We start from the raw sequence: 12,282 nt of genomic DNA on the forward strand, positions 1-12,282 counted from the left end.
GTCTGTCTTTATTTCCATTTTAAGTTTTCATACACACAAGCTTTTCAGTGTTTTTCCATCAATTTTGGGAATTGGGTTGGGGCCCATTGGATTGGGAAAAAATTCGTTGACTATGGACTGCGTTTAAGGGTATTCATTACTTCTGTGAAAATATGTTGATATTTCATATATTTTTTTATATTACATTTATGAAGTTAGGAATTACAGAAGACCCCTTCTTCTAAATATATATTTTTTTATTTTGTTCTATTTTACTGAATTTTATTTTGTTCAATTTTAATGCATAAGAAGTCAAATGGATTTTTAGTACAACGGCACTGATCCAGTGAAAAATTTGAACAGTGTAGTGGGTAAATCAACTTCTGGAAAATGCAATATTTGTATATCGTTCATTCGTCAAGACGCGTCGCAATATGCCAAGTGTTCACTTCTAAGCGTATTGCATGCACATAAATTGCATAACGACATGAACGATGTCCAAAGATTTAAGTCCGGGAATTGTTTAGTATACGTTCCTCAATTTTGTTTTGTATTTTTGTTTACCACGTTTTTATTTACAGATAATTGTTAATTAATTTAATGATCATTTTACAAAATGTGTTATGTGTGTAGGGCTTTTGGTTATCGGAATCATCACAATGACAAAATGTCTTTGCATGAAGTTGTCCACTGTTGAAGTGGTCTATTGATAGAGGCGCAAATATGATTTTGTGTATATCAAAACAAAAATGTATAAAACAAAAAGTCTGTGTCGTAACGAGTTAAATATTTTATTTAATTTATTATACAAAATAGTATACGCATTAGAAAATTATATACAACAAATATTCAATTAACAAAAATTCATACTATAAGCAATATCTTACATACAAAGAGACCAGCTAATTAATGAATTAGGGAATACATGCTAATATAATAGGGAATACAGAACGATATCAGATGACCAACACAGAAGGTAATTATAAATAACGTCAAAACAGACGAGAATAACACACCAAGTTAATCAATCATTGCTTATCTCGTTAATTAAACATGCTTGTGGTATGCAACCTGCAGATTGAATGTTGATTGATTTCATGTGAATAGCGTACTTCCTTATTTGTCTATCTACAAAAAGTAATCTTCGCTACCGTTGGGCATGTGGTCGGAAGATCCCGTCGGAAATTGACATGTCAGCATTTGGTGTTCCAATCTATATTAATACACTGTTCGTCAGTAGAGGGGAGTTAGCTAGCAAGAAACCGACGAACATTACGGTCACGCAATTTGTTATTGTCACGGGGCACATATGCCATTACATTTAACTCATAGTTTGCAATATGTTACGAACATTGGACACGTTGTGTTGAAATTAAATCAATAGAAATAAATCGTTATGAACATTGAAACTGACTTGAGTATGTTAATTATTATGTGTGTCAAAGCTAATGTCACACAGTCAATTAAGATGGTGTAACATAACGCACACAAAACGCACAATTGGGGCATTGTTGGATTAATATGATGGTCGAAATCTGTACCAGATTTCATGCGGTCTTGGATTGGCGGCCACATAGACCAACATTTCAATAGCCTCGGGTTAACGTCAATAATTACCGGACACGAATATTTGTTTACCTTGCGTGCCAACATTGGGTCAATTCCGTATGTATTCGTTATGTGTCCGTTGCATAAGTTGCAGACACGTGACTTTACACGGCCAATCAGAATTGCATACATACAATCATCAAAGCTTTCGTCGTTTATATCTATATTAATAAGGCAGTCTTACATGAGCAGTCGAACATAGAAGGCATTATTACTTACTGTCGCGGGCGGGGCCCGTTGCGGGCTTCGCAAGTGTCTTGTATATGACAAACATTTTAAAAACGTTGTGCTGTTAATAAGCGGAAATAAAACGCATAGAAATCAGAAATGGACTTTGTTCACGTTTATCGTGTATTGTGTCTCGACGAACTTTGCGACAAGTCATATGTATTCCCATGAATAAAACTGACCTCAAATGCCAATCTCAACATCTGTAAACACATGTTTGGTTTTATACAAGCGTTTTGAAGCATTTCAGTTTTTGTTTTATATTTTACGAGTTTGTGATTTTTGTAATTGAGGGTTTCACTTTGAATGCTTTAAGGGATCCCAAGTGACCTGTCCTTAATATAAATAACTCCACGACAAGACACAAAGTCCTGTTCATGAAGGCAGGGCAACTGCAGCTTGGAATATCGACGTATTAAGCGTCTGAATAACAAAACGTGCATGAATCTCTCGGCTTATTAAGCCTTAACAATTCTTGATATCTGTTTAGTAATAACTTTACTATTTTTGGACACGTAACGATTGCTAAACATTCTAAGCACACACGCGATTCACTAAATCGAATGACTGGTCGGCACAATTAATTTGATTCATATGAAGTTTAAAAAAATAAATGACATACACTAACTCCACAATATGTTTTGAAATCGTTCAATGATATCTTGTTTTTTTTTATTTTACCGTAAAAACATCAACCTCCTCCGAATAGTCGCCCCTTAATCCATAGTATAGCATGTTTACGTACCAGAAATAACGTCACGTGTTACAAATTCATAAATTGCGTAATCAGTTGAATGAAAATAAAGATGTGTGTTCAGTTCTACAATTTAGTAAAGGAACAATATAATATGTCATATATGAAATGTAATGAAATATAAAAAAAAACATGCGGCAGAGCTCAGAGCTAAGGTTTTTTCTCGGTTTTTATTGCGCTGAAAAAACAAACAATAATGCTAACATTTGCTCACTTACTGGTTAACCAGCTTATTCAGTCGAATTGATGACTTCAAAAATGATCTATCATGTACCTTAAATGAAGAGTCCACGAACAAATCTTAACATGAGCTCTGTGCGACACTGAATGTAAGAACGTAGAAACGAGTTTATACATTGTGTCAGTGCTTTGAGTAATTGTTAACGAAACGATAGCCTCAGTTGAATTATCCGAAGGGATATTAAATAATTATAACTCTCTGATTATACTCCTTTAATTGACGTTTCGGCATAATGCCTTTATCAAAACATTAGAAATTATATGTTAACTACATTTTTACATCTTTTGACTGCACAATTTAAATAACAAAGAAAAATGTTTTTATACGTCAAATGACGTTGTACATGATGACGTCATAAATGGCATTATTTAAAATGGCGCCAAAAAAATGTAAAAATTCGCCAAAAATGAAATGACGTTAAACATTTACATATTTTGTCTTAAACTTATGTTAAATATGTGCTTTATATATTTAATAAATTGATATTATACAATAAAACAATCATCATCATATGTAATTATAATCGACCTAAACTTATTATCATTAATTAAATAGGGTAAACTTATTTAATGACTTTAATTATTTCAATCCATATCTATGTTAAATATTATAATGATATTTGATTAAATAATCATATATACTTGTTATTCTATATAACAGATACACATTATGGATAAGATACATTACATAAAGTACTATTATTTTTACATACATTTAGGTTGATGATTAATATAATATGTTTTTCACATATATTTTTTAAAAGATAGTTTCCCGTAGCAGGACATCAAGTTGATTTTTTGTATTAAGTCCATTTGGCGATTGTGTTTGAAACTTCTTTATGAATTCCAGTTCTTTAATAAGTCTGTAATAATGGGAACTGTTTCTTATTTGTGTTAACACTGATACACCTATATCCTGCACTCTGTGGCCAGCACCATTGAAATGTTTTGAGATCGGTTTATCTCTTCGTAGCCGCACGTCAGCCTCGTGTTCTTTGGCACGTTCCTTTAATGATCTGCTTGTCTCTCCGACGTATACCATCGTTTGGCATTTAATACAAAATATACCGTACACCAAGTTATAAATGTTACAGTTCTGTTTTATTGCTTCGTTCGGAAATTCGCTTTTTGGGTTGTTATGAAAACCTCTTTTCAACATTTTACAGACTATACAATTAGTCTTACACGATTGTGGTATTAGTTGAGAACGTTTGTTTATTTCTTTATTTGTTTTTCCATGAACCAAAATGTCACCGATATTCCTATCTCGTCTGTATGCAACTATTGGTACGTCTGGGAATATATTTTTCATTCTGTCTGATTGATATAGTTTGTCGGTATGTTTTCGAATTATTGAGTGGATATTTGGAAGGTTGTTAGAATAAGTTATAGCTAGTGGTACTCTCTTGTTGGCTGTTTTATTTGTTTCTTTTTTCTTAAGTAAGTCTTTCCTATGATGGGTTTGGACTATGGACACATGGAATTGACGAACTCATGAACTTTTTTGACTATGCTAACAAAATACATGAAAACATCAAAGTAGAATTAAGATGGAACACAACACAGATAGACTTCCAAGACACAAAAATTCAACTAGAAGATAATAAAATAACAACTGATTTATACTCAAAGCCAACCGATAAACATCAATATGTCCAATATGACTCAGACCATCCAAATGTGAAGAAAGTAATACCCTATGGATTAGGAATACGTTTAAAAAGAATATGTTCTGACGAAAACAAATACAGACATCGGAAAAAAGAACTAAAACAGAATCTACAAAAAAGAGGATATCCAAATAAATTTTAAACCATGAATTATCCCGAGTTGATAATTTAAATAGGAAAGACTTACTTAAGAAAAAAGAAACAAATAAAACAGCCAACAAGAGAGTACCACTAGCTATAACTTATTCTAACAACCTTCCAAATATCCACTCAATAATTCGAAAACATACCAACAAACTATATCAATCAGACAGAATGAAAAATATATTCCCAGACGTACCAATAGTTGCATACAGACGAGATAGGAATATCGGTGACATTTTGGTTCATGGAAAAACAAATAAAGAAATAAACAAACGTTCTCAACTAATACCACAATCGTGTAAGACTAATTGTATAGTCTGTAAAATGTTGAAAAGAGGTTTTCATAACAACCCAAAAAGCGAATTTCCAAACGAAGCAATAACACAGAACTGTAACATTTATAACTTGGTGTACGGTATATTTTGTATTAAATGCCAAAAGATGGTATACGTCGGAGAGACAAGCAGACCATTAAAGGAACGTGCCAATGGACACGAGGCTTACGTGCGGCTACGAAGAGATAAACCGATCTCAGAACATTTCAATGGTGCTGGCCACAGAGTGCAGGATATGGGTGTATCAGTGTTACGTTTACTGTTAACACAAATAAGAGACAGTTCCCATTATTACAGACTTATTAAAGAACTGGAATTCATAAAGAAGTTTCAAACACAATCGCCAAATGGACTTAATACAAAAAATCATCTTGATGTCCTGCTACGGGAAACTATCTTGTAAAAAATGTATGAGAAAAACATATTATATTAATCATCAACCTAAATATATGTAAAAATAATAGTACTTTATGCAATGTATCTTATCCATAATGTGTATTTGTTATATAGAATAGCAAGTATATATGATTATTTAATCAAATATCATTATAATATTTTACATAGATATGGATTGAAATAATTAAAGTCATTAAATAAGTTTACCCTATTTAATTAATGATAATAAGTTTAGGTCGATTATAATTACATATGATGATGATTGTTTTATTGTATAATATCAATTTATTAAATATATAAAGCACATATTTAACATAAGTTTAAGACAAAATATGTAAGTGTTTAACGTCATTTCATTTTTGGCGAATTTTTACATTTTTTTGGCGCCATTTTAAATAATGCCATTTATGACGTCATCATGTACAACGTCATTTGACGTTTAAAAACATTTTTCTTTGTTATTTAAATTGTGCAGTCAAAAGCTGTAAAAATGTAGTTACCATATAATTTCCAATGTTTTGATAAAGGCACTATGCCGAAACGTCAATTAAAGGAGTATAATCAGAGAGAAACGGTAACCGTTTGGGGCTTATACTTGTATAAAGCACTAAGTCTGAAACATCTTTGCAGTCTGTCCAACATTGAGTGTAATTGGTTAACTATTAATAATTTGAATCGACTACCTTTATTCCAGCCCTATATAATCCTGAATGTCATAACGTTGGAAAGTGTGTATCACCTGACGTGTGTCAATGCCCCGATAGGTTTAGGAGAAAACTATGTGAACTCTTTGATTACTCTATAGCCGTTTAATTTATGTAACCGATATAACATGTAATGCTTTTTTATTGTATTCAATGATGAGTGTTCAAATACAAAGCTAATTGGTTTCCGTTGGGTGCTCTGCAATCCACTCATTCATGCTCTAAGCGGTTATAATGCTTTCAACATCAAATGAGAAACAAATAGCCTATATTGTATATAATGTTAAGTTGAATATATGTGGATCTCAAGAAATATAACGCTAGCTATATTGATATGTTTTTTTTAAATATAATGATAGATGCCAGTGCCAAATTAATATTGGCGAATCAAATATTAGCATTTAAAAAGGATGCCATTATTTTAGAGAGAAAGTGTTCCGTTGATGAATATTTGGTCACGAATGACTCGACTTTGTCCGTTTCGTCGCAATGGGATCAAAATGAGCCCGATAAGTTTGGGGCTGACCAGGGGCGCCTTAATTCCACGGAAACGGGAGAGGGAACATCATTCAGAGCAGGGATATGGGCGGCAGGTGTTGCAGATACAAATCAGTACATCCAGGTCGTAAACCTCATATATTCGTTTTTAAATATTTCATACTACATTATTGTTCCGTAATCTGACTAATTAGTTGTATACTGCAACTTGCTGCCAGTACATGGTTTAATGTGCGTGATGTTTTTGTTGGGTAATGGTGACAGGGATAATAAAATAAAAATGGCTGAAGCTACGCCTTTAATAATTGATTTGAATGAAATTATTTCTTTTCTTGAAAAGGTAAACTTCACTGTTCCGAAAATAATCACCGGCATTGAAACGCGTGGCAGACCCATATCTCAGAATCATCAGAATCCCCAATGGGTGACGCAGTACCGATTCATGTACAGCAGAGACTGTGAGATCTTCAACACTTACACGCACACGAATGGATCCGACATGGTATCAAATATGTTTATTACACGCAGATTAACACGTTCATATCCTGACCATTGAACTCTTGAGAAATTATCAGGATATAACTTTGTGTAAGCCCCCAGTACGTGTAGTTTTTCATTTAAAGTAAGGAATGTATTGTCTATACGAGACATGGCAATATCAGCAGAATAACATTCAACCTAAAACTTGTAATGAACGCTTTACTCACCTCGTCGATAAGTATTATTTGCAGTTCAGTATTATAACGTCCCGACACGCAGCATTAAAGAATTACATAAATCAGTTTACTATGCATCTATATATACATTATGTTTCTTCGCATCTTTTATATACTTTAGTTCTGCGTTGTTGTTTTTTATATACTTAAGTTATAGCATGTTTTTGGATACATGTTCATTTGTTTTTTAATTGAACTCGTTTTAAAACTAAAATAGTTAAGCTGATAGGTAGACTGACTTGAGATTGAGTCAGTTTCCTATATAGTTTTTCTAAGAACTTGATAACGCTCGCAATATTCGTATCTTACCCTGGACCACCCTGTCTGAAAGTGGACACTACATTCAATACTCCATCGCGTACTCATACGAACAAATCATTGATGAATACTTTTACTTAAAAAAGATATATGTTTATAAAATGCCGTTATTTACTATAGAGTTGGAATCATTTTCACTTCCTTTTTTTTCTCTTGTAGTTATTTGATGCAAATCATGACGGGAACACCATACGACTCAATCAACTGCCTTATCCAGTGCTAGCATTGTGTGCCAGAGTGAATCCAACACGGTGGCAAGTTCATATCTCCATGCAATTTGACGTCAGGGGTTGCAATGGACCAATATAGAAATAAAGAAAAATTGCATATTTATTATTTTGTTATCAATGTATTGCTCGTTTTGAAAAGTGTCTACAACAATAACGTCTGAATCAACATTGTTTTTGTTCTTTGCTTCAACTCACTACGCTATTTAAAATTATATTCGGAACGAATTACAAGACATGCCGATATAATATTAGTTAATTGTTGGGGAAGTATGGACAACATGTTAAACTAACGAGATATTAATTCATTACATGTATTTGTTAACAGAACAGGTGTTGAGCATGCTTTTTGTTATGGTTTAATTGGCATCTACTAGAAATTAAAAAGTAAGGCCGAAAATAAATTATTCTTTTTAGAATTCAACCATAATTCAAACATAAGTACAACATGCACATTTAAACAATTTCACAGTATTTGTTTCACAATTAGCTGAAGTTTCTACATTGGAGGCGTGCGATTGTCGTTGACCGTTTATGTGGGCTTAAAAAACAACAATCATATTTTATTTTGCTAAAAAATAATAATTATTACATTGTATTTACAGACTTTACAGACTTTATACCAAACATTAGCCATAGTATTATCCCATATTTGTGTTCAATTCTAACGTGTTTGTCAAATAAATGTATAACTTGTTATTATTCAGATTATTGAAACACTTATGTAAACAATTATGTAATATGTATTTCGCAGCGGAGGAATGTTTACACTTGCAGTAGGTTTGCATCCAATAAAGTATAAGTTGAATATTTGTGTCTATCAAATTTTTTGCTGCATACTTATTGAAATATAATCGTGTCAAATTTGGTATATATTAGCCTCGCCGAAAGAAGAAAAAAAACACTGATTTGAGTTTGGGTTATAAGTTTGAAAAAATCATTACAGAGCCGATTTGTAACATGTGAATGTTTACCTGGGAATAATAGGGCAACCACACTTTACATGTATTTTTTGAATTATGTATTATATTAAAGATTCAGGAAGTGAATAAATATTTAAATAATAAAATCACCGATACGTTATGTGTGCGTGAGGTTAATATTCCCCTCGACTGTGAATAAGCGGATGCATATTGCTTTGCACCTGTCCGTCGATTAATCGATCTGTAGGAAAATAGCACCGTTTACACATTTCGCTTTCGTACGATACCTAGAGAATTCTTAGGCTTGCTAACAAGCAAATTAAGTTTGAGGATTACATAAAAGGGACGATGCTACTGCAGTTTTTTTCTGCATTAAATGTATGAAACAATAACTTGAATACATTAATTTGGCAATTTTCATGTTTACACAAGTTGTTTCGTTGTTTTTTTACCATATTTACATCACGGAATAATACGTTGAAAATGAAATACATGTAGTGCTGCATTGCAATCTACATTTGAATATTAAGTACAGAACCAATTCTAAGATGATACTTTCTATCGTTCTATTTCATGATTTGTTCTGTCCCTGCCTATGTTACTTTAAAAACTATAATGATATGGTTTTCATCAACTACGAGCACTGAATCAGTGCTGCAACTGTAGAAAACTACACTTGGACCGTCTTCTTCGTCCTTCTCAGTAGCCAGTATGGAAATCCTCTTGTTTTCCCTCGCTGTCCAACTGTATAATCGTGTTTGATGCATAGCCACAAACACGCACATGTCCACCAGCTGTCACATGAACACCTCTTGTGAATTTTGGGTCAGTGTCAGAAAAGGTTGAGATAACTGCTCCACCCATGGCCAGTGTGAGAAGTGTGTGTTTGTCCATGTTGTTCATGTAGATATTGTCACCCATGAGGTTTACAGCACATTCGTACACTGCAAACATAAAAAATAACAAGACAATATGTATATGCAATTTAAAATTATTCTGAAATCGGTTAATATTCACATGTTATTATTCTGGTCACTCGATTTACATGAGGAAAAGGCACCTAAGATTATTATGCTTCCTATAATTTGAATAGCGCCATGGCAGACCGCGCTTATTTAAGTGCACTCACCTAGCATAGGGACTAAGTATAATCTAAATGACCTTATATTTCGAAGTATACTTTCGCGTTCCAACTATGTTTATACAGATTTATTTGTTTTGCTATTTCATGTGAGTCCAAAATTAAGTAAACATGTAAAAATCAAAAATACACAAATTGTGAAACTAAGTGATCAACTATTAATTCGTGATTTACGAGATCGATTAGTAATATGTGTTTCTTCATACTTTTGCATTGTAATTACTATAATAAAAGAGTATGTGTCCACTACCTGTATTAGATCCTGTCGTGTCCTCGTACAGTTTCTATATTACTATTCCAGTCAGAGTGTATTGATACACAGCTTTCTCGGAAGTTACAAACAGAGCATCTTCATGGTGGGTAACATCAACACACCTGTGTTGCTGCTGAAGCGTCCTTCCCTTCTCCAACCTGTCATTCTGCACAGTTATCATGTGAAGACCTTGTGGACCGCCAATGGGTTGCTCATACGTTGTAACAAGTAACAACCACCCAACCACCTCACTCGGAGATGTTAGACACATGTCATTTGAATACTGAGGCACTGTGAAGTTTCTCAAACACGGGTATTTCTTGTCTAACAGTTTCACCTAGGTTTAGGATTTGGTCCGTTTGCTTTGGGATTGGGTCAGTTTTACGGCCTTTATAACATAGCAGAAAAAAACCCTGTTATCATTCATCATTAAAGTTATTTGACCCGACCAGAACAGAAATCAAACCCGCGATCCTCAGAATTGTAGTCCTGCTCTCTACCATCATCCTAAGGCTGTAATCGGGAAATGCAAATATTGGTATCAACACTCAACCTTAAACATTCAAACATTTATTACATTATCATTCCTAACGCAGTTTGCCCACACTTAACTCAATATAAACCTCTTGGCTAAAATGGACGGGTTATATAAACAAATACGGAAGAGATTTTAAACCATAGGGAGTGCTTAATTATGTAGACATACATATTCACAAATGAAACGGTAAATTCACGTTTACTTGTAAACAACATCGACCTTTATTTAAGAAGCACATCCAGTTCTCACCAACCCTTCTTCACAATGTTTCATGTGGATAGAAAACATACTCTTAAGAAAAAAATTAAATAAACAATATAGCTTGTTTTCATATAGCTCACCTGTGATGAAGTGCCACGCAAATGTGTCAACAAAGTTGGCTATGGTCCTCACAGAACAGTTTTAGTTTTTCATCACTATGCTCTTCACACTGCTCCAGTACGTCTAACGTTGACTTGACAATCGGCCATTTCTCCATTCGTTCTCTGCCGAACAAAGAGTGAGACTTAAATAGCTGGTTGTGTAGTTTCACACAATTATCGCAGTAACACTTTGAACACCCTTCACAGTAAAACTGAGCCTCGTTTTTATTGCAAGCATCACAGGAAAAGTCCCATATTGTGTCTGATCCTTTTGCTGCAAGTTAAGTCTCCAAGTTTGAAGCCATTTTGTTTTCAGGTGAACCAGGAAGTGTTTTTGTTTAGACACAGTTTTCTCCCCTATGCGTTGCTACATTAAAGCCTCACACCTTGATATGAACTACATGGCATAGTAAAAGTAAGTATAAATAAGAACATATTTTATCTATGCCGATTCAAACATATCTGGTGTTAAAAAGGTAGAAATATGTCTGTTTCGCGCTTTAAAACTTAAAAATAATCGCGTTTTTCGAAATGGACGTATTCGTCCAGAAATCCTACAGTGTCAACAACGCAGCTATTTCTAACTGAAATCAAAGTGATGCACGAACTTTGCGTAACACAAACATTAAGGCAACAATGGTTAAAACCACATACAGCAACTGATCAACTAAAAGTCATATTGAATTATCTTATGCTATTTTTAGTTTTGGCTCGCCATCAACCGGTTTAAACTCTCAATGCCTTGCATATACCGATTTCGGGCGGTTACCCTACTTTTAGTCCTGTTTATGTTTACAGACGTTTTGTACATGTATCCTGTATTGTATCGGTAATTGGTCGCTTGCATCAAATAATGGACACGTTGATTTTCACAAAAATCTATCATCTTATAATATTCATGTTTTTTAAATCGATTCTACATATATTTCGTGTTTTGGATAAGACGCACTAAAGGACCTCTTGCTACAAAAGGGTAGCTCGTGTTAAACAAAAGAGATTCAAAATAATACTATTCAATAATTTCATTGCCACTTTGATAGTTTATTAGTTTGTGTATTCTTAAGATTGCGCCGAGACCACTTTAAGACTTGGTTGCATATATTGTGATTGCAATACTATCGGAAAAATGATTATGACTATAAGCTTAGTATATATTATTTTTCTGTATAGACATTATTCTCCAGAGGTACAAAACAGCATGTTATAATATGCAATACTTTTACAATATTCTCTCCAATTCAACTGTGA

General features: G+C 33.5%; 1 protein-coding gene and 1 long non-coding RNA gene across 6 annotated transcripts in view; one reads left to right on the forward strand and one right to left on the reverse strand.

The window, feature by feature from the left end:
* LOC127847743 (uncharacterized) overlaps nucleotides 1-8,625 on the forward strand; it is a 31,602-nt gene extending 22,977 nt beyond the window's left edge. Inside the window, exons 12-14 of one of the 5 annotated variants that reach the window (XM_052379846.1) lie at nucleotides 6,484-6,680; nucleotides 6,897-7,058; nucleotides 7,750-8,625. In XM_052379846.1, the coding sequence (XP_052235806.1) occupies nucleotides 6,484-6,680; nucleotides 6,897-7,058; nucleotides 7,750-7,899 (509 nt within the window). In that variant the 3' untranslated portion in view covers nucleotides 7,900-8,625. Of the gene's footprint in view, nucleotides 1-6,483; nucleotides 6,681-6,896; nucleotides 7,059-7,749 lie in introns of those variants that run through there. The other 4 variants (XR_008034153.1, XM_052379848.1, XM_052379847.1 and 1 more) reach the window with 4 other exon arrangements.
* A 684-nt stretch (nucleotides 8,626-9,309) lies between these two features.
* Nucleotides 9,310-11,324, reverse strand: LOC127847763 (uncharacterized). Its single transcript, XR_008034162.1, has 3 exons — nucleotides 11,014-11,324; nucleotides 10,132-10,647; nucleotides 9,310-9,684 (listed from the first exon to the last, which is right to left on the reverse strand). It is a non-coding gene; the product is annotated as an uncharacterized LOC127847763 (long non-coding RNA).
* Between the last annotated feature and the right edge of the window lie 958 nt (nucleotides 11,325-12,282).

This window comes from Dreissena polymorpha, chromosome 10, assembly GCF_020536995.1.
Source record: "Dreissena polymorpha isolate Duluth1 chromosome 10, UMN_Dpol_1.0, whole genome shotgun sequence".
NCBI classification, from domain to species: Eukaryota; Metazoa; Mollusca; class Bivalvia; order Myida; family Dreissenidae; genus Dreissena; species Dreissena polymorpha.